General features: G+C 46.2%; 1 protein-coding gene across 1 annotated transcript in view; it reads right to left on the bottom strand.

Annotated features, from left to right (window-relative positions):
- LOC146869281 (FACT complex subunit SPT16-like) overlaps positions 1-23,929 on the bottom strand; it is a 358,428-nt gene that overhangs the window by 128,642 nt on the left and 205,857 nt on the right. Inside the window, exons 7-8 of the mRNA XM_085646892.1 lie at positions 6,353-6,488; positions 6,112-6,238 (exon numbers count right to left, since the gene is read on the bottom strand). Coding sequence (XP_085503018.1) covers positions 6,112-6,238; positions 6,353-6,488 — 263 coding nt within the window. The remainder of the gene's footprint in view (positions 1-6,111; positions 6,239-6,352; positions 6,489-23,929) is intronic.

Below are 23,929 nucleotides of genomic sequence, written 5' to 3'. Positions count from 1 at the left end.
GAGTGTGTGCAACAAATACTTTACACAGTCCTCTGATACTGCCTTACTGCTCGAACAAGCTACCACTTTAGAGAGTATGGTTATATCTAACTTTAGCCTCTGCCAAACCTCGGGGGACTGTGGACTCTGTACACCCTGTACCTATTTGGGAACAGTATATACAGAGCCACGTTCTCACAGATGCCCTCTGGGGTGCTTGGTACATTAAATCCCACACTGGCATCAGTGTGGGTTTAATGTGCTGAGACGTTTGATACCAAACTTCTCAGTCTTCAGTGTTGCCATTGTGGTGCTGTGGAGTTCGTGTTTGACGAGCTCTCAGCACCATGTACTCTTAAATGGCAGCACTGCACTTACACTGCCCAGGAATGGACCTGGGTACTGTAGGGGCACAGGGCTCCTGCTCCTGTGCCCACACCACTGGCATAGGGCACCCAGCTAGAGGGGTGGCTGATGTATGCCAGGGCAGTGTAGGTGGTGGGCATGGCACACAGGGATGTGCGCCATGTCGACTCTTTGTTTTGTCTTGTACCCAGACACTCAGCCTGCAAGGACAGTGTGTGTGTGTGTTAGGGTACAGGGCCTCTAAGGGTGGCACAATGAGTGCTACAGCCCTTAGAGGCCTTCCCTGGTCACAAGGCCCTGGGTACCTAGGGTACCATTTACCAGGGGCTGACATGTGGCCAGGGTTTGCCAATTTGGGTTTTAGGTTTTTAGGGAAGGAACATAGGCCCTGGGCACCTGATTGGCAGGAGTTCAGGGCACACTCAGTCAAAGTACATTCAGCAATTCAGCAAAAAGTGGGGGCATACCATGCAAGAAAGATGGCACTTTCTCACACCCATCGCAAATTTCTATTTTTGCTGCTTGGTTTAAAAGACATTTTTTAATTCCCCATTTGGCTGGTGCTCATAACTATTTTTTTGTTTATGACCGTTGAATTTGTGGTTGTATTTTTTCGTTTAGTAAATGGACACTATCTCACCGAAAGATCTACAATTAGATTAATTGATGGAACCTTGGCCCCCCACTCCTCATCGCACATCATGAAAAGGGACCAGACTTTTGTGAATATTACTGCCTGGCCTGTGTTGGATGGGATTCTAGGGGATGCTGTTAAATTTCAAATTCATGGTCCCATAGAGGTGATAAATGTCCCCAATGTACTTCGAGTTTCTATGGGGGATGTTGTTAAACAAAACATCCGCTCTGATGATTGGGATGTACAAGCCGTAGAGGGTCTTTTTTCTGATTTGAAATATTATGCTTCTTTTGATGCTGAAGATTTGTATTTAGACACGGCAAATTATGGGGAGTTATTTTGCTACCAACACTATGGCAATCATTTCCTGCATAAAGCAAATACATTTAGAAATGTTGTCAATTATACACAATGGGAACATTGCCCTGAGCCCATTGAAGGTAGCTCCGAAACTCTAGTGAACAAATTTACATATTTTACTGATTTCAGTGGATCTGAACCTGAAGCCTTTTATTTTAAAGTGGCGGCTGAGTCAGCTTCCAAAGTTAGAATACAATAATTTAGTGTGGGTCAGTCTAAGTCCTTTAAGGATGAATTGGCTATTGGGGGCTATGAGCTGTGGAAAGATACCGTTGATCTTAAATCTGTTCGGGGTTCTAAAGCATGGCAGGTACATGCATCGTGCTTGCCTTATCCCAAACCACATGTTTTTGATTTCTACCATTTTTCAAACCACCTGCTTTGGATTGGCTACTTCCAAAAAGATGAATTCCCCCTATTCCTGATCTGGGCGCTTATCCAAGATGGGTTAATCACACAGATCTGCCCCTTGATGCTTTGCAGTCATTTATTACTAATACATCCTTCAACATTTCCAACTTCAATCCGAAGGGTTGGTTGATATGGCAGAGGAGCTCAGATTCCTGTCAACATCGTTTTCTGGGTCGTTACCCTGGCTATACACAGGTTAGAGTGGACCCCCGCTTTGAATCTTCCCATTCTGTTACTACCTATTCTGTAGGGAAGTTATGTCAGACCTGGCTGCAACATTCCACCTTGACAGCTGTTAAGCTTCATTTATCAAAATTGAACGACAAAGTGGATTTGAATGATTTTGTTAAGGGTCCTGTGGGTGGCAGGTCCAAAAGATCGGTGTATGCTATTTATAACAAAGTTTGGAAATTATCTCAAATTGAAGCTGCATCCAGATTAAGGGCTATTGATCAAGCACATTTGGAAAAAGTGCTAGCTGTCATCGATAATAGCATTAACACCCTTTCGTCCAGAATTTACACATTAGATAATATTGTTTCATCTGTTGTGGATATTGTACAGGATGATATGTCTGTTTTATACCATGGTCAAAATCAATTGCGTTCTATAATGCAGTTTGCATGGACTTTACAAACATTGAAGGCTGGGAAAATTCCCTGGGACTACATGAATACTTCATCTTTATTCCTGCCGTTTAATCTGACTGCAAAACAGGTCATGTCCATGAAAGATGCAACATACTCATTATTGCATATTGAAAAGATGGAACCTTTACCTTTCTCTGGGGCCGAATCGAACTCAGCGGTGTGGCTTATCCACGGTTTAATCACCTTGCTGTTTCCATTGTTTAAGTTCAGTTCATGTATGAAACATTATGCCCTAGGCAGATATGAACCATTGGCTACTGCTTTCCTGCATGAAGTTTGGTCGCTCCCATTTACATACAGGTGCATGAGAGAGGGTAAAGAAGTTTATTTAAAAGGAGAGGAATGCACTTCCACACCTGATCACTCTGTAGTCTGTAGGCACATCCAATTGCATGGCACCTGCAACGTTCAGGCACCGAATTTGGCTTGCATTCTGAAGGGAAATCCTGTGCCAGCAATTACACTGACTTTTACATTATTAGCTAACGGTAGCTATTTGCTTTTAAATAATGAGGCATGCTGCGGGATGCTAGTGGGGATTCCGTACATTATAACTGTCTCACAATGCGTAGTCTGCTGTAAAAATGTCCTTTTCCCGCCCCGCATGGGAGAATGGATGTATCCATCTGGCCTTCCATTTCAACCTTGAAAGCAGAGTTCAACAAGGTGAGCAGAATAAGGGCTCTATTGTCTCAAAAAGAAGTCGCTCTGACTTCCCCCCGTAAAACATTTGTCCTTCATGTGGCAAACACTCGCACCGAGGTGCATGCGCTTTTAAATACTGATCTCCCCCTTCATTTCGGTGCTCTGATTCATACTATATTCAATGCCTCGTCAACAACTGGCTTGGTGCATTTTTTCAAAGTTGTGGGCTCCGGCCTCGTGACCTCCTTCCAAACAATATTTGGTGTGATACCGGCATTTTTTCATTCTATTTTTTCCAGTGTCTTCGGCGGGCTACCTTTGATTCTCGCCCTGACTGCTGGTGTGCTCCTGTTGGTTTGTTTGTTCCGCAATGGCTGCACGATCTGTATCACACGACATCCCGTGGCGGCTGTTTCAGCTGCGCAACCGGATGCTTGAATACTATGGAACATTACCGCTGGCCACTTTAAGCGTGGCCTATGGATTATCCTTCCAGTTCTCCTACTTTACTTGCATGCAATCTGTTTTTCATTGCCTAGATTGTCCATTCGAATGGGCTCTGGATTTGTGCCTCTCGAACACGGTGTCTCCTGCCCTGGATTATGATCGACTAATGAGTCTCTTGGTGGCTAATGAGTTGGGCTGTTCTGGCATCGGGATTATGGCCTGTGGAGCGGCACATGGAGTCCTAGGGAATTGGGATACATATGCGGCAGCATATGACTTCTTGGCAGGAAGTTATCTTGAAGAACACGCAAGTTGTCCTCTGTGCTAGAGGCTCCGGTTATCGAAGAATATGTATGTTCATTTACTTTACTGGATGGCTGAATCTTTTACAGAACATTATGATGACTTCCTCTTGGAGGCAGTTGCTACTTATTGTGCCAACACGTTGATGGATTAACTTGGAAGTTGTCCATGTTCCAAAAGTCCAAACCCAGATTTTTAATTTTTTTTCTTTTTTACTCCACATTAGGCTCTGTCACGCCTCTGCGAGATGTTTTAATTTTTTACTTTTTCTAACAAGTTTTTCGAACTGTCACTACCAATTATATGGATTGGCAATACGTGAACTTGGTTCTGTCGCAATCGAACTTGAACTCTGCGTTCCTACTTTGCTTCCCTATTTTGTTCGTGGTCCAATCAAGGGAGGGTGTTGTGGAGACGGGGTTCTATATGCACACATTGCTATGTTAGCATAAGCGCTTTAGATGTAAAACGCCATCTTGCCACTTTGCTGCTTTTGCACACGACACTGCAGGTAGCTGTTATTACAAGAAAAACTGCTTGCTTTTTTTTCACATGAGAACGGTCTGTTGTTCACATCCCTAGAAGTGCACCGCGACCTTAGTCTGAAAACTGTGTGCAGAAGCCGTCAAGGTCAAATAACAATGTATGCTTTTGAATTTAGGTTCATCGGCCCATGCTCTAGCCATAACACGCACACAGCTGCAAGTATCTGAAACTCGGGTGCCTTTAATATTGCATTTGCATGCATGATTCAGACGCTTGGAGAAAACCTTTTCCAGATCCTGTGATGTGATTCACCTGAGCTGATATTTACGGTATGGGGTTCCCCATTCAAGCCTAGAGACCTTCTATTAGTTTCATAAAACTAGCTTACTAGCGAAGGGAGGGTGGTTGTTTTCCACTATCATTTGTAATATGATTTCTCCCTTCATTTTCTATGGTATTGTAACAATGCTGATGGTTTTGTTTTTAATCATTTGTCTGCTTATGTTAGCCAAAGTACTGCACCTTAGAGCACATAGTTAAAAATAAACATTTTAAACTTTACCGTGTCTCTGATTACTCTTGTTGTGGACTGATATGAAAATAATAACAAAAAGGTGTTTCTGATTACCACCATTCCTGAGAGTACTCTAAGTCGCTTGTTCTGGGTTGTCTAATCATTGGTAGCTTCGAGATAATACGGAGAACGAATGAGACACTGATGCTAGTCGGATAGCGGTTCTGGGTACTGAGGTGAGTTTTTGTACACCATAATTCACTGAGGTCCTGGTTTTCCTGCTCATAGTTCTGTGCATGAGCAGAATACCTGCAACATCAATGAAGGCGTACTTATTCTTCGTGGACTGACCCACTATTGTGTTTTCCCAAAGCAGCGCTCGAACTCCACCTGAGAGCCAAGTCCCCACTCGCAAGACTGGTGGGGTGTCTGTGAAAGAGCACACCCGGTGGGGTAATACACACGCTCCCTTGACCTCCAGCTGCTCTAGGTTGATGGTCGGACACGAGGAGTGCCCCGGCCAGACTGAGGGAAAGCGGTCACAACCGGCAAAGTAAGTACAATTTCACTTAGGTTGAGTGTTTTCCCATTCAGACAAAACACGAGCATATACTTTTTTTAACCACGTAGATTTCCCATAAAGTGTAGACGAGAGCTGTTCCTTTTACTACTCATGATTCCTGTGAATCACCCATCCCCATGCTTCGTAAGCGTGTTGAGGTCCCTCTCACAGGTACTTTTTGATCCCGTTGCTCGTCGCCAGTGTAGTAGGTGGTGTCACACTTTCGGCATGAAACGAAGAGACCCGGTAAAGGTGAAACAAGATGGTTTATTGAGAGAAGTACAACAGAGGACCCCAGCCACAGCTATGATCGCCAACACACTCAGTCAATGCTCTGCGCAGGGAGCTTACCTTAGAACGTTGGCCACTGTGACATTCTAATGACTGTCACAGTGGCGCAACCCAACAGAACATCAGGAGAGGGGGTGGGTGGCACGGCAAAGGATCCCCAAGCGGCGGAGGATACCACAAAATGGTATTCAGCCAAAAACATGAACGGTTTTTGCCAGCTTTAAAAACCTTTGATTCCAGTTTACTGCCTTGTTCTTCACTGTAGCACTTTGTTTTCAATTAGGTTTTTAGCAAATGAATAGGATACGTTGACTGATTAACAGAATTAAAAGGCAGCACCAGATGCATAGTTGCATGATAGTCTGGATGGACGCTGTGATGTATGGCCATGTGCGTCACATAGCAAAGATTTCATAAAGTCCAGAGGGGAAAGAGGCATCAGTCACTTCTACTTACTCACCATTGACATGTGCTTCCAAGGAACCCTGCATCCGTTTCTGTGCAATGTTGGGTCGGATGTACAAGTCCTTCAGCTTGGGGTTACTGCGGTTCATGTTGATTACCAAGGAGTCTTGTTTCACAATGCCCTGTAAGAAACCAATATACACATGAAATAGAATGTCGGCCCACCTTTTAGCTAGAGACAACAGTTGACTGTCTTTAACAGGCCTGCATCCCCATCTGTTCAATTCTTTCCCCACCTCCTTCTCTTTCTCCTCTGCCTCTCGTATCTTATAGCGCTTTTGCACTTCTTTTATGATGCGGAAGGCACTTTGGAGATTTGTGGCAGGAACCGCTGTTTCTCCAGGGACTTTCATGTTGGAGGCCCGGTATGTTCTGGAGAAAGTGGATAAGAAGAAGAGACAAATGAAGAATAAAAGATGAAGGGAACAGAATGAGAAATTAATTATACACACTTGACATGGAAATGGTTTTAGAGCCAGATATGGAACAAGTAGAAGGCGTTTACCCCCCAATGGCATGAACAAATAAAAACAAGCATTTACAATGCAACTTGTCTCGTCTTTGGGGCCTTATAAGTATTTAGCCAATGCAGCATAATATCTGCAGCTGGGGACTAGTACTGCTTTCACCGGTATGGCAGGGTCCAATATTCTAAAAGAGAGGAAGAAGAATATGAGGAGACCAATTAGCGAGGGGGGGGGGTTGCATAGGACGCAGTTTAGTTAATGCCGCAGGTGGGAGAAAACGAAAGACAAGCAGGCAAGAAAAATAAATCAAAAGGAAAATGTTACTTACCCAGTAAGCATCTGGTCTTGGCATGTAGAGCTGTAGATTGACATGCTTTGCATACTCCTGCCATCTAGTGTTGGATCCGGATGTTTGCAAGTTTGTTTTCTTCGAAGAAGGCTTCCCAGTCATGAGGTAAGGTGACTCCTCCTTTTGGTGATATTGCGCATGGGCATCGACCACATTGTTAGATTGTTTTCCCGCAGAAAGTGAGAATGGAGTTAGTACGTGTAGAATAAAGATGTCCATGCGTATGTATAGGAGTAAGAAACTGCAACAGGTGTACGTACCCAGGGAGGCGGGTGGGTGCATGTGAATCTACAGCTCTACATGTCAAGAACAGATGCTTACTGGGTAAGTAACATTTTACGTTCGAGGCATGTGAGCTGTAGATCACATGCTTTGCATAGACTATACTGAATATGCTACTTACCAGTATGCATCTGTTCTTGGCATGTAGGGCTGCTGACATTCATATCTGTGCATAGATCGCCGCCTAGTGTTGGGTCCGGATGTTTGCACGTTGTTGTCCTGGAAGAGTCTTCGAAGTATCCTGAGATAGGTGACTCCTCCCCTGGACCACAGTGCGCATGGGCATCCTCTCCATCCTCAGATTGTTTTTCGCCATTGTGGCAGTGATGGAGTAGATACCGAAAGTGATTACCATGCTATACAGTAATTCTGAGAGCTGCAGCTGCTACAGGCGCCGGGGAGGAGGGTGGGCGATATGAATGTCAGCAGCCCTACATGCCAAGAACAGATGCATACTGGTAAGTAGCATATTCAGTTCGAGGCATGTGGGCTGCTGAATTCATATCTGTGCATAGAATACATAGCAGTACCTCCCATTAGCGGCGGCTACCAGTGCCAGCTGCAGCGGTCTGAAAAAGAGTTTTGAGAACAGCCTGTCCTACAGCTGCCTGCTGTTTTGAGTGTACATCTACACAATAGTGTTTGGTAAATGTATGTATAGTGGACCATGTGGCTGCTCTACATATATCATGTAAAGGAATGTTTCCCAGGAAAGCCATGGACGCCCCTAACTTACGTGTTGAGTGGGCTCGTGGGGGAATCGTTAATGTGCGTTTAGCCTTTTGGTAGCAAATTTGAATACATTTAACGATCCATCTGGCTATACCTGCTTTGGAGATGGCGTTGCCTTTGTGTTGTGGAGAAAAGGCAACGAAAAGTTGTTTTGTCTTCCTAAAGCCTTTAGTTCTGTCTATATAGTACATGAGGGCTCTTTTGACATCTAGTGTATGGAGCATTCTTTCAGCGACATTTTGTGGATTCTGAAAGAAAACAGGCAGTTCAATAGTTTGATTCATGTGGAACTGCGATATTACTTTAGGCATGAATTTGGGGTTGGTACGTAGTACGACCCTGTTTGCGTGAACCTGTATGAATGGCTCTTGAATGGTTAGTGCCTGGAGTTCACTAACTCTTCTCAACGAAGTGATTGCCACTAGGAAAGCTACTTTCCAGGTGAGGAATTGAATCTCACATGAGTGGAGAGGTTCGAAGGGTGGACCCATCAGTCGGGTGAGGACCAAGTTGAGGTTCCACACTGGTGCTGGTGGGTGTCTTGGGGGAATTACTCGTTTAAGTCCCTCCAAGAAGGCTTTGATGGCAGGCACTTTGAATAAAGAGAGGTGCAGCCTGTTTTGGAGATAGGCTGCTATTGCGGTTAAATGGATACGTATTGAGGTGTATGCCAGATTGCATCGGTATAGGTGTAAGAGGTAACAGATTATGTTTTGAATGGATGCGTCTAGCGGGTTAATGTCATTGTTATTGCAATAAATGACAAACCTCTTCCATTTGGCTGCATAGCAAGCTCTGGTAGTGGGTCTCCTAGCTTCCTTAATGATCTCCATACAGTCAGGTGGCAGGTTTAGGTAGCCAAACTCTAAGACTTCAGGATCCAGATTGCCAGGTTCAGCTGTTGCGGATCTGGGTGCTGAATGTCTCCATGGCTCTGTGTCAAATGCGCGGGTTTGATCCGCAGCCTTTGATGCGGCACCACGGAAAGTTCCAGAAAGGTGGTGTACCATGGCTGGCGTGCCCATGTTGGAGCAACCAGGATGAGTGTCAGTGAGTGCTGTCGCAGTTTGCGTGCCACCAGCGGTATCAGCGGCGCTGGGGGAAAAGCGTACGCAAATCTGCCGGACCAGTTCATCCATATCGCATTGCCCTGCGAATGTGGATGTGGGAACCTGGAGGCAAAGCTTTGGCATTTTGCGTTTTCGCTTGTGGCGAATAGGTCTATCTCTGGATGACCCCACCGTTGGTAGTACGGTTGGAGTACTGACGGGTGTAGCTCCCACTCGTGCATCTGGTGGCTTTGTCTGCTGAGCAGATCCGCCATCTGGTTGTCCTTGCCGGGGAGGTGTTCCGCCATGAGGAATATGTTCCTCCGAATGGCCCACTTCCACATGCTCTGAGCCAGATGAGACAACTGTGGAGAGTGCGTTCCTCCCTGCTTCTGTATGTAGTACATGGCAGTCATGTTGTCCGTCCGGATCAACACGACTTTGTTGCACAAGTGTACCTTGAAGTTTTTCATTGCCAGGAAGATTGCCATCAGTTCCAGAAGGTTGATGTGCATCTTCTTTTGTTGTGTAGTCCATAGTCCCTGCACTGTGTAATTGAGTACATGAGCTCCCCATCCCTGGAGAGACGCGTCCGCTGTCAGTATAATTTGTGGAACAGGCTCTTGGAACGGTCGGCCCTTGCAAAGGTTTTGTGGATTCCACCAATGCAGAGAGTTGTATGCCCGACCGCTCACCAACACTAGGTCTTCTAATTGCCCGTGAGCCTGATTCCATTGACGTGCCAAGCACTCCTGAAGCGGGCGCATATGTAGTCTCGTGTGTGGGACTATGAAAATGCAGGAGGCCATCATGCCTATCAACTGCATGAACACTCGCGCAGGAAGGGAGTGTTGGGGTTTGAACTTTGATATTAGCATTTGCATGCCGTTGATCCTCACTAAATTTGGCTGAGCTGTGGCTGCCAGAGTGTCTATGGTCGCACCTAGGTACTGTTGTACGTGTGCGGGTTGGAGGTGTGATTTCGGGTAATTTAGTGAGAATCCCAGACTGTGAAGAAGGTGAATGGTGCGGGACATGTGGCTGGCACATTGCTGGGCTGACTTTGCCTGAACAAGCCAGTCGTCCAGGTAAGGGTAGACGTGAATGTGTTGCCTTCGTAGATGTGCAGCCACGGTAGCTAGGCACTTTGTGAAAACTCTGGGTGCTGTTGTCACTCCGAAGGGGAGGACTTTGAATTGATAGTGCTGCCCCTGAATTGTGAACCGGAGATATTTTCTGTGTGACGGGTGTATGGGTATGTGGAAATACGCATCTTTGAGGTCTAGCGTGGCTAGGAAATCTCCCTGTCGGAGGAGCGGGAGAACCTGCTGTAGGGTGAGCATGTGAAAATGCTCTGAGAGAATGTAGCGGTTGAGGGGTCTCAGGTCTAGGATAGGTCTGAGTGAGCCGTCCTTTTTTGGTATTAAGAAGTACAGAGAGTACACCCCTGTTCCCTGCTGGTGTACGGGCACGACCTCTATTGCGCCTTTTTGCAGCATACTTAGCACCTCCTGCTGTAATAACGCTAAGTGCTCTGAGGACATTGGACGGTGCCTTGGCGGTATGGTGGGTGGAGTGGAGGTTAATTCGAGACAGTAACCGTGTTGGATAACATCTTTGACCCACCTGTCCGTGGTGATGGAATCCCACGTGGACAGGAACCGCTGGAGCCTTCCCCCGACAGGTGTTATGTGGGCGGGGGGAAGGGAGAGGGCGTCACTGTTTGTTCTTGGGGGAGGACCTGGTATTGCCGTAACCACGTCCTCTGCCCTTGGTGCTGGAGCCACGATATCCACCTCGGGTGTTTTTATCGTAGGAACTCTGTGTGCCCCCTTTATTGTAGGTTTGCTGTGCCCCCTGTCCTCTACCTGCACCTCTATTTCCGGGGCGACGAAAGGAGCCACTACGAAATGTCTGCGTTTGCAGAGCCCCCATTGACTTCGCAGTGTCCGTGTCTTTCTTTATCTTTTCTAAGGTGGCGTCAACCTCCGGCCCAAATAAGTAGTCGCGGTTGACTGGCTGATTGAGGATGTTATTTTGGACCTCAGGTTTGAATCCGGAGATTCGTAACCAGGCGTGTCGTCGTAGCATGACGCTGGTGTTTATTGCCCTTGCAGCAGTGTCTGCGGCATCTAGTGCACACTTGATGGATGCGTTCGTGAGCAGTTGTCCCTCCCTGATGAGGAGCTCCGCTGCCTCTTTGTACTCGTCTGGCAGGTGTTGGAGTAGGGTCTCTAACGTGTCATAGTGTGAGCGGTCGTAGCGAGCTAGGAGGGCCTGTGTATTGGCGATGCGCCATATGTTTGCTGCCTGGGCTGCAATCCGTTTGCCGGAGGTCTCTAGAACCTTGGACTCTTTGTCCGGGGGAGGAGCATCACCAGTTGTCTGAGAGTGTGCCCGTTTGCGAGCATTGGCAACTACAATGGAGTCCAGAGGCAACTGGCTTCTAATGTACGTGGGGTCCCCAGGTGCGGGTTTGTACTTCTTCTCGATCCTGGGGTTTATTACCCGTGCCCTGGTGGTTTCCTTGAAAATGTCCTTTGCTGGCTTGAGGACACCTTTTAACATGGGCAGAGTCTTTACAGTCCTCTCGGAGGATGCGAAAGTGTCCACCAAGAAATCATCCTCGATAGTGTCTGAGTGGAGTTGCACTCCATGATTGGCTGCGGCACGTTCAATGAGGGCGTTGAATGCAGCAGTGTCCTCTGTGGGGGACGTTTTTGCGCCATAAAGTTGCGGGTCCTGTGTATCCAGAGCGGCACCTGGGTCTACAGGGTCATCCCAGACTTGATCAGGGTCTTGCTGCCCCTCAGGGTCTATGTCCTCGGGGTAGGTGGTGTCGTCACCCATGTAGTCCTTCACTGCATTCGTGTCGGAGTGCGTTGGAGAGAATGATGGATCTGTGTAAGAGGTGTGGACGCGTTCATAAAGAACTGGTTCCGATTCCGCCGGCATTTTTTGTTTTAGCGGGATCCTGTAAGAGTCTAAAGCTTGCTCTGAAGTGATCTTCCGCTTTCGGAGCATGAGCCTGCCGGTGTCGGCGTCGAGGAAGTGGGACGGCGATGTCCCAGTAGTCGAGTGTTCTGTAGATGGGGACCTTGTCTGGGTAACGCGGGTTCTGATTTCGAACATTTTCGGCTCCGTGGATGGCGGCAAACCAAAGGTGATGTTTGCTGGTGCCGAAGGTGCCTTCTGTGCCCGTGTTGGTACGGAGCCCGACGAGGTCTGGAAGGCTGCCTTTTCCCTGATGCGTTGCAAGGACGCTGCCACTTGTCGCACCTGGAACTCCGACGGTTCTTTGGCACCGAGTGGTTCCGTAGAGGCAGGGGTGGACTTCTTCGAAGCGATTGGGTCATCGAGTCGAGGAGGGGTAGGAGCCGTCGACGGCATCGATAAGTGTACCGTAGTCGCTGCCTTTGAGGTGGATAGCGATGCAGTGGCTATTCGCACCTTGGTGGTGGGTGCCGATTGCTTCGGTGCCGGGGGCCGAGGTGCTTTGACGGTACCGACGGCTTTCCTCTTTGGGTCGGCGCCGACATAGGCTGCAGCGAGTTCGGCACCGAAGTCCCTTTTGGTGCGGTCGGAGCCGACGGGTTTGGCTGGCGTCGAAGGTGTGGTGGTCCTCGAGCCGACCAGTGTCAGTTTCACTTTCGGTTTCTGTTTAACCGGTGCGATGATTGGTTTCGGTTTTGTGGTAGGGAAACCAGTCTTTTTAGGGAACAATGGCTCTTGCTGTATGTCCGTGGCCGGGCCGGGGGGCGGGGCCGAAGAACTGTGGGATTGGTCTTGGGTAAGGCCCGAAGGCGATCCCTCGACCGGAGCCGTTGACTGACACACTGGGATAGCCTCAATTTGTACGGGTAGGCCTTGCTCCTCACCGGAGCTACCCTCTTCGGCCCCTAAGGCCTCATCGTAGTCTCCTACCTCGTCGTCGGCTTCTTCCCTGTGAAAAAGCTCTTCATCGACATCTTCCGATCGGGAACCGTGTTCGGAAGTGGGGCTGGAGGGTATATTTTCCACGCTTTCCACATCTTCGTCCTCGGTGCTGAAGATGTTGGTCGGGGCCGGTGCCGCTTGCTGCGCTTCCAGTCGCGCGTCGATTCCGGAGAGTCTTCTTGGATCTGAATCGGGCACAAGCCATGCATTTCGATTCGTCATGATCCGGTGAGAGGCATTTGTTACACACCGGGTGGACGTCGATATGGGGGTATTTGGCGTGGCAAACAGGACACCGCTTGAATGGGGTCCTCGATTCCATCGTCGAAGTTCGGTCGATGGTCGGATTTAATGGATCCGAAAAGTTGTTAAAGCCGTGAAAAACTAGCCTGTAAACTGTCGATACCGATCGGGAACAGTACCGTCGAAAACTAAAGGCCTTTTGGCCTGCAACTAAATTTTCCTAACTTGAGTCAAGATAAGCACATCGGAACCCAATGGCGGAAAAAAACAATCTGAGGATTGAGGAAATATGAATTTTGTGATCGGTTATGTCCCCTATCGTAGACCCCAACGGCTCCATGTGCATGCTATAAGTACATGTATGTTCCCTCCTACTCCAGTTTTGAAGACGCAAATATATGTGCGTCCACCGTCAACATGTCCTCTTTCAGATCCGCCATGAATGGGTCAGATATTCCATTCCTAAATATGAAAGGCCACCGACTTTATGTGGTTCACTTTCCACATTTTACAGATTCAGGCGAGTAGGCCCTGAATTCTGTCATCAAGCCTTTTCCTGCCTTCTGCCTCTGAAAGCTCCAGTCTGAGCCTGCATCTGTATCCATGAACTTTGTCCTACTCCCTGCGCGGCTAACGGTGCCTGATCCAGCATATTGCCTGCCAAAAACTGTATTTCACCTTCAAGATTATCTACTCCGCTCCTCATCCGATGCATTCCTGTCTAGCAGTTTAGGTAAACATTCCTCCAGCTACCGTGCAAAGGGCCAGGCCTCGCTGTCCTCATGCAAGTAATTCATAGCTCCGTTACCATGGAATATTCCTACCCCCTCGCATCTCATGTAGACACTTAGACGCTTGTACACGCACTAACAGTCAGTATAGAATAGATTCTATCCTAGAGACCTTTCCTTTTGGATAACACAGTTCTTTAAACATAGGATATTAGATATGATTTGGGATTAGGTTGACATAACCCCCAGACTTCTGTCTCCACATGCAGAGCTAAATGTCAAGTCCCCTTCACCCTCTAGTTGCACGTCAATCACACGTCATGCGGCTGCGCGCGCATCTCTGCCAAATATTTCTGCTGACATTGCAGGATTCTTCTATGGATCCACCCACTTGTGACATCATGTTTAATGACGTATTTTAGTTACACCCATGTATACGCCTTTGTTAGTTACGTATGCACCTTTTATCTGTACTATCAGCTGTTACGCCTCTTGCATCTGTCTCACTGTAATGTATTTTCTATAAAACTGCTTATCTGTCAATAATGTATGCCCTTCCTTCCTGAACTTTCGTGGTGATGGAATAGAAAGCCTACAATTCGAATTGTATTCCTTTGTATAGGAATAAAGCCTTTTAAAACCTCTAATACCACGGATTCTGCCTCTTATATTTACTGAGTTATTCTTAATAGACTTTACCGCATAAAAAATAGTACCGGTAATTAAATATTTACCACATAAATTGGCGCCCGAATAGGGACACTTTCTCATCTCACGCGCCGGCGGTGCGTTGCAGGCCCGGTCTCCTGCCACAGCTGAACGGACAACTACGCGTACCCGCAGGATTTCCTGTATCTCCCTCCGGCCGAGCGGGGGTGACTGAGGCTGCGATCAACACCCAGACGAGGCGGTGAGAAGTGCGAAGTATCCCGACCAGAGCCTAGCTGAGAGAGCAAGATCCGAGGTATACAGAGGCCCACCAGGTTCCGAAGTTCCGAGTCCAGTCGAGTCGAGTCCAGTCCGGTCCAGTTTCAGTTCCGTTCCGAGGCCTTCCGTTCCGAGCTACCCGGTGAGTACCATTACCGGGGAGGCATTTAACGTGCACATAGTCTGTGCCGGTCAAGACGGGTTTGGGTACACAAGTCCGGTCTGCACTGTTTTAGCAGTGTATCTGTACTGTTTAGCAGTATATATAGTATGTCTTGCATATAAATAAGTACTATCTAGTGTCAGTATTATGTCAGTAACTAGTTTTCTATTAGTTATCATTGTTCGAAAAAAAAACTGTTAAGTGTTATATATTTTAAAACGTTCTATATATTGTGGTGTGAATGACTGTTCATTATTGTGTTTATTGTATAAAGTGTGTTCTAGTAATAAGGCCTAAAAATGCCGCTCTTTTCGAAACTAAGACAGATCAAAACCAGAAAAGGGGTACTCGAAGAAGCTGTTCCCATTCCACCTAGGGATACTCCAGGATACTTTATGTATCATAAGCATGGCCTAGATGCCGTATTATTTCTTGATTTATGGGTGGACTACACCAAAGAATTACCAGAGAATCAGAGATGGCCCGCAGCGGGGACCTGGGATGCAGATTGCATCATGAGAGTAGAAGAAGAATTATGGAAAAAGAAAGCCAGACAGTCACAGAAAGATGCCATTGAATTATGGCGTAAAGAATCATACAGACGTACAGAAAAAGCACTCAGACAGGAAGAGAAAGGTAGAGAGAATTCAAATAAAACTCGAGAAAATCTATTACTTGAGGAAGGTACCCGAGTAAACTCAGAACAAGTAGATAGACAAAGAAACACTCTTATGAATGGTATGTATCCTCTTTTGGCCGAAGGGTTACCTAAGGCTATCCCGGAAATACCAAAAGACTTAACTCCTCCATTACTCCCGATAAAAGCACATCCCAAAACACATCCCAAAACAGCAAAGGACGTTTTCCTTTCCTCCTATTTAGATGACGTAGCTCCCGAGTATGCTAATGCCATACCACACATACCGCTTGCCGATGGTGTTCAACACCAAGAGCATCCGTCTGTACCCCCGCAACTACAAACTCCTACACAAGTTCCCACAGGTCCGTCCGTGTCTACAGTTTTTCCCGCATCTACAATCTCTATCCTACGTCCAACGAATCCTTTCGTGCCTAGCACCTCAGATGGTGCTACAGGAGGTACGACAGACATGTTTGCCACCCCGCCGCGAAATAAACAGACCCTTAGAGATTTAGCACTCCAACGTACACCCCAACTAGCGACATCCGACATGTTTAAAGAACAGCTTGTGGATTGTAGATACGACCCAGTACCAGGTAGACAGGATAAATTGCTCATATCATCACTACGTATAAGACGAGCTACATTATATTTAATGACAATACCAGGAATGGGTGAACACCTAGACGAAATATATCGCTTTGTCCAAACAGGGCGAGGTCCAGAAAGTATTAACAAAGCTATGGAATATCAGAAAGTGGATGTCCAAAGACAACTACTATGTTTTTTCATAAATTGTGTAATTAGGAATCAAGACAGGCCCGGGGCAGATCACGATACCATGCAAAGACTTGTCAAATGGGGTCAGAACATATCAGAAGAGAAACACGATAGACAGGCGTGTATAATCGCCATGTGTCGAAAGATCCGCAAGGAAGTAGAACGAATACATAAAGAGAGACGAGAAACAGACAGAGTAGAATCAGAAGAGGAGGAGGAGCAAGAATCAGAACAATTAGAAACAATAGCTTATGTAGGTAGAGGAAGACCCCATAATAATACTAGAGACTTTAACGACCCGATACGTCCAATACGTTACAGATTCAGGCGAGTAGGCCCTGAATTCTGTCATCAAGCCTTTTCCTGCCTTCTGCCTCTGAAAGCTCCAGTCTGAGCCTGCATCTGTATCCATGAACTTTGTCCTACTCCCTGCGCGGCTAACGGTGCCTGATCCAGCATATTGCCTGCCAAAAACTGTATTTCACCTTCAAGATTATCTACTCCGCTCCTCATCCGATGCATTCCTGTCTAGCAGTTTAGGTAAACATTCCTCCAGCTACCGTGCAAAGGGCCAGGCCTCGCTGTCCTCATGCAAGTAATTCATAGCTCCGTTACCATGGAATATTCCTACCCCCTCGCATCTCATGTAGACACTTAGACGCTTGTACACGCACTAACAGTCAGTATAGAATAGATTCTATCCTAGAGACCTTTCCTTTTGGATAACACAGTTCTTTAAACATAGGATATTAGATATGATTTGGGATTAGGTTGACATAACCCCCAGACTTCTGTCTCCACATGCAGAGCTAAATGTCAAGACCCCTTCACCCTCTAGTTGCACGTCAATCACACGTCATGCGGCTGCGCGCGCATCTCTGCCAAATATTTCTGCTGACATTGCAGGATTCTTCTATGGATCCACCCACTTGTGACATCATGTTTAATGACGTATTTTAGTTACACCCATGTATACGCCTTTGTTAGTTACGTATGCACCTTTTATCTGTACTATCAGCTGTTACGCCTCTTGCATCTGTCTCACTGTAATGTATTTTCTATAAAACTGCTTATCTGTCAATAATGTATGCCCTTCCTTCCTGAACTTTCGTGGTGATGGAATAGAAAGCCTACAATTCGAATTGTATTCCTTTGTATAGGAATAAAGCCTTTTAAAACCTCTAATACCACGGATTCTGCCTCTTATATTTACTGAGTTATTCTTAATAGACTTTACCGCATAAAAAATAGTACCGGTAATTAAATATTTACCACATAAATTGGCGCCCGAATAGGGACACTTTCTCATCTCACGCGCCGGCGGTGCGTTGCAGGCCCGGTCTCCTGCCACAGCTGAACGGACAACTACGCGTACCCGCAGGATTTCCTGTATCTCCCTCCGGCCGAGCGGGGGTGACTGAGGCTGCGATCAACACCCAGACGAGGCGGTGAGAAGTGCGAAGTATCCCGACCAGAGCCTAGCTGAGAGAGCAAGATCCGAGGTATACAGAGGCCCACCAGGTTCCGAAGTTCCGAGTCCAGTCGAGTCGAGTCCAGTCCGGTCCAGTTTCAGTTCCGTTCCGAGGCCTTCCGTTCCGAGCTACCCGGTGAGTACCATTACCGGGGAGGCATTTAACGTGCACATAGTCTGTGCCGGTCAAGACGGGTTTGGGTGCACAAGTCCGGTCTGCACTGTTTTAGCAGTGTATCTGTACTGTTTAGCAGTATATATAGTATGTCTTGCATATAAATAAGTACTATCTAGTGTCAGTATTATGTCAGTAACTAGTTTTCTATTAGTTATCATTGTTCGAAAAAAAAACTGTTAAGTGTTATATATTTTAAAACGTTCTATATATTGTGGTGTGAATGACTGTTCATTATTGTGTTTATTGTATAAAGTGTGTTCTAGTAATAAGGCCTAAAAATGCCGCTCTTTTCGAAACTAAGACAGATCAAAACCAGAAAAGGGGTACTCGAAGAAGCTGTTCCCATTCCACCTAGGGATACTCCAGGATACTTTATGTATCATAAGCATGGCCTAGATGCCGTATTATTTCTTGATTTATGGGTGGACTACACCAAAGAATTACCAGAGAATCAGAGATGGCCCGCAGCGGGGACCTGGGATGCAGATTGCATCATGAGAGTAGAAGAAGAATTATGGAAAAAGAAAGCCAGACAGTCACAGAAAGATGCCATTGAATTATGGCGTAAAGAATCATACAGACGTACAGAAAAAGCACTCAGACAGGAAGAGAAAGGTAGAGAGAATTCAAATAAAACTCGAGAAAATCTATTACTTGAGGAAGGTACCCGAGTAAACTCAGAACAAGTAGATAGACAAAGAAACACTCTTATGAATGGTATGTATCCTCTTTTGGCCGAAGGGTTACCTAAGGCTATCCCGGAAATACCAAAAGACTTAACTCCTCCATTACTCCCGATAAAAGCACATCCCAAAACACATCCCAAAACAGCAAAGGACGTTTTCCTTTCCTCCTATTTAGATGACGTAGCTCCCGAGTATGCTAATGCCATACCACACATACCGCTTGCCGATGGTGTTCAACACCAAGAGCATCCGTCTGTACCCCCGCAACTACAAACTCCTACACAAGTTCCCACAGGTCCGTCCGTGTCTACAGTTTTTCCCGCATCTACAATCTCTATCCTACGTCCAACGAATCCTTTCGTGCCTAGCACCTCAGATGGTGCTACAGGAGGTACGACAGACATGTTTGCCACCCCGCCGCGAAATAAACAGACCCTTAGAGATTTAGCACTCCAACGTACACCCCAACTAGCGACATCCGACATGTTTAAAGAACAGCTTGTGGATTGTAGATACGACCCAGTACCAGGTAGACAGGATAAATTGCTCATATCATCACTACGTATAAGACGAGCTACATTATATTTAATGACAATACCAGGAATGGGTGAACACCTAGACGAAATATATCGCTTTGTCCAAACAGGGCGAGGTCCAGAAAGTATTAACAAAGCTATGGAATATCAGAAAGTGGATGTCCAAAGACAACTACTATGTTTTTTCATAAATTGTGTAATTAGGAATCAAGACAGGCCCGGGGCAGATCACGATACCATGCAAAGACTTGTCAAATGGGGTCAGAACATATCAGAAGAGAAACACGATAGACAGGCGTGTATAATCGCCATGTGTCGAAAGATCCGCAAGGAAGTAGAACGAATACATAAAGAGAGACGAGAAACAGACAGAGTAGAATCAGAAGAGGAGGAGGAGCAAGAATCAGAACAATTAGAAACAATAGCTTATGTAGGTAGAGGAAGACCCCATAATAATACTAGAGACTTTAACGACCCGATACGTCCAATACGTTACAGATTCAGGCGAGTAGGCCCTGAATTCTGTCATCAAGCCTTTTCCTGCCTTCTGCCTCTGAAAGCTCCAGTCTGAGCCTGCATCTGTATCCATGAACTTTGTCCTACTCCCTGCGCGGCTAACGGTGCCTGATCCAGCATATTGCCTGCCAAAAACTGTATTTCACCTTCAAGATTATCTACTCCGCTCCTCATCCGATGCATTCCTGTCTAGCAGTTTAGGTAAACATTCCTCCAGCTACCGTGCAAAGGGCCAGGCCTCGCTGTCCTCATGCAAGTAATTCATAGCTCCGTTACCATGGAATATTCCTACCCCCTCGCATCTCATGTAGACACTTAGACGCTTGTACACGCACTAACAGTCAGTATAGAATAGATTCTATCCTAGAGACCTTTCCTTTTGGATAACACAGTTCTTTAAACATAGGATATTAGATATGATTTGGGATTAGGTTGACATAACCCCCAGACTTCTGTCTCCACATGCAGAGCTAAATGTCAAGTCCCCTTCACCCTCTAGTTGCACGTCAATCACACGTCATGCGGCTGCGCGCGCATCTCTGCCAAATATTTCTGCTGACATTGCAGGATTCTTCTATGGATCCACCCACTTGTGACATCATGTTTAATGACGTATTTTAGTTACACCCATGTATACGCCTTTGTTAGTTACGTATGCACCTTTTATCTGTACTATCAGCTGTTACGCCTCTTGCATCTGTCTCACTGTAATGTATTTTCTATAAAACTGCTTATCTGTCAATAATGTATGCCCTTCCTTCCTGAACTTTCGTGGTGATGGAATAGAAAGCCTACAATTCGAATTGTATTCCTTTGTATAGGAATAAAGCCTTTTAAAACCTCTAATACCACGGATTCTGCCTCTTATATTTACTGAGTTATTCTTAATAGACTTTACCGCATAAAAAATAGTACCGGTAATTAAATATTTACCACAGGATGGAGAGGATGCCCATGCGCACTGTGGTCCAGGGGAGGAGTCACCTATCTCAGGATACTTCGAAGACTCTTCCAGGACAACAACGTGCAAACATCCGGACCCAACACTAGGCGGCGATCTATGCACAGATATGAATTCAGCAGCCCACATGCCTCGAACAGCAGTATCCTCCCAAAGCGGTGGCTAACCTGTAGCTGTTGCTTGAAAGAGTTCAAAGAACTACCTGGCCTATATTAGCTTGTTGTCTCGCCAACATATGTACACAATAGTGCTTGGTGAATGTGTGCGGTGTTGACCATGCTGCAGCTTTACAGATGTCAGCTAAGGGGATGTTTCCTAAAAAAAGCATAGTAGCCTCTAGTTTGCGGATGGAATGCACTCTAGGGGGTATTGGTAAAGACCTCTTTGCTTTTGCAAAGCATGTTTGGATACATTTAACAATCCACCAAGCAATACCCGATTTAGAAAAGTAATTGCCTTTGTGTGGTGGAGAAAAAGCCACAGAGTTGCTTAGTTTGGCAAAATGGTTTTGTCCCTTCTATGTAATACAATAAGGCTCGACTAACATCTAAAGTGTGTTGAGAGACAGTTCTGGCCCTGAATCTGGTTAAGGAAAGAACCCAGGCAACTCAGATTGATTGATGTGAAAGGCAGATACCCTTTTGGGTAGAAATTTAGGGTTAGTGCAAAGAACCACTTTGTTTTTGTGGAGTTGGAAAAATGGTTCCTCTAGGGTTGGTGCCTGTAGCTCACCCACTCTCCTCAGTGATGTAACAGCAATGAGGAAAGCAACTTTCCAAGTGAGAAATTGCACTTCACATATATGCAATGGCTCGAAGGGTGGACTCATTAGTCTGGTAAGGACAATGTTAAGATTCCACACTGGAGCAGGTGGAAGTCTTGGTAGAATAACTCTGGAGTCCTTCCATAAAGGCCTTGATAACAGATACTCTGAAAAGGGACAGATGCTGTCTATTTTGAAGGTATGCAGCTATTGCGGCGAGATGTAAGCGTATGGATGTGTAAGCCAATCCTGACTGCTGCAAGTGTAGTAAGTAACATATTATATTTTGAATGAAAGCATCTAACGGGATGATTTGGTTATTACAATATATAACAAACTGCTTCCATTTAGCTTCGTAGCAAGCCCTTGCAGTAGGCCTTCTGGCATCTTTAATGATTCATACAGTCTGGTGGAAGGTTCAGATAACCAAACTAGGATTTCAGTTGCCAGATCAATGGTTGAGTTCTTTGGGATTTGGATGTCTTACGTCTCCATGGCACTGTGCGAGGAGACTGGGTGTGAGATGTAGTTTTTGATGAGGAACAACTGAGAGCTCCAACAGGGTAGTGAACCAAGGTTGACGGGCCTATGTGGGAGCTACTAGGATCAGTGTGAGGGATGTTTGTCCAAGCTTCTGAACCACTAGTGGAATGAGTGGAAGAGGCAGATTAGCATAGGCAAATATCCCTGACTAGTTCATCCATAGAGCATTGCCTTTGGACAATGGGTGTGGATACCTGGAGGCGGAGTTTGGGCATTTCATGCTGGTGTGTGAAGAACAGATCTATCTGTGGAAAACCCCACATTTGAAAGAATGGGAGGAGAACTTGAGGGTGAAGTTCCCACTCGCGAATCTGTTGTCTCTGCCTGCTGAGAAGGTCTGAGATTGGACTGTTTACTCCTGGGAGGTGTTCTGCCAGGAGAAATATTGTGATGTATGGCCTACCTCCAAATGGCTTGTGCAAGGCGTGACAGCTGTTCCCCCCCCCCCGTTTCTGTATGTAATACATGGCTGTAATGTTGTCGGTGCGGACTAGGACAGCTTTGTCTGGAAGGCTTTGAGCGCTAGAAATACTGCTAACAGCTCTAGATGATTTATATGAAGTTGCTTTTGCTTTACACTCCACAAACCTTGAACTGTGTGAGTTTGAAGATGAGCTCCCCAACCAGAGCACACTGTGTCTGCTGTTAGCACGGTCTGTGGAACTGGGTCGATGAAGTGCCACCCTTATGATAAATTGTGGATTCCACATCTGCAGAGAGCGATGGGTGCGGCCATCCTCCAACACTACATCTGACAATTGACCCAGAGACGGATTCCAATGATGTGCTAAGCTTTCTTGAAGGGGACACATTTGAAGTTTTGCATGGGGAACAATCATGATGCAAGACCCCATCATTCCTAGTAGCTGAATATATTCGAGCTTTTAGTGACTGGTCGGGCTGAAACGGAGATTAGAGCCTGAATATTGCAGATGCTGGCTGCATTGTGACAGGCTAGAGCTTTGAGTATTGAGAGTGGCTCCCAAATATGTTTGTGTGTTGGAGATAGGACTTAAACACATTTACTGTGAACCCCAGATTGTGCAGTAATTGTAGTGTTATTTGAGTGTGCTGGAGACACTTTGGGTAAGAGCTGGCTTTGATGAGCCAGTCGTCCAAGTATGGGGAGACATGAATATGCTGTCTTCCCAGGTGAGCAGCGACTACTGCCAGGCATTTGGTGAATACTATGGGGGCAGAGGTGACTCAGAATGGAAGCACTTTGAACTGGTAGTGTTGTCCCTCAACCACAAACCTGAGATATTTGCGATGAGCGGGATGTATTGGAATATGGAAGTATGCATCCTTTAAGTCTAGAGTAGACAAAGTCGCCTTGCTGTAGGAGTGCGAGCACTTGTTGAAGAGTGACCATATGAAAGTGATCTCAGTGAATACATTGATTTAGCTCTCGGAGGTCTAATACAGGCATGAGAGAGCTGTCCTTTTTGGGTATGAGAAAGTACAGGGAGTACACGCTCGATCCTTAATATTGTAATGGTATAGGCTCTAAAGCTCCATTTTGAAGAGAGTGAACCTCCTGTTTGAGGAGCTGTAGATGCTCTGGTGACATTTTGTGTGAACGTGGGGGAATGTTTGAGGGATTGTTGGTAAGCTCCAGGCAGTAACCAGATAGAATAATTCCTAGGACCCATGTTTCTAAAGTTATTGTAGGCCAGACAGAGAAGCATTGAGAGAGAGTCCCCAGACAGGTGTGGAATGATCAGAGGGAAGGGGAGGCAAGTAACTGTTTATTGAGGGGGAGGTGGTGGTGTGTGTGGACCCTTTACCTCTTTTCCTTGCCATTATTGCCTCTAAATCCACCTCGAAAGTAACCTCTTTAAGAGGATGACTGACGCCTTT

Source organism: Triturus cristatus, chromosome 1_1 (assembly GCF_964204655.1).
Source record: "Triturus cristatus chromosome 1_1, aTriCri1.1, whole genome shotgun sequence".
NCBI lineage: Eukaryota > Metazoa > Chordata > Amphibia > Caudata > Salamandridae > Triturus > Triturus cristatus.
This window is presented reverse-complemented; position numbering and strand designations above follow the sequence as displayed.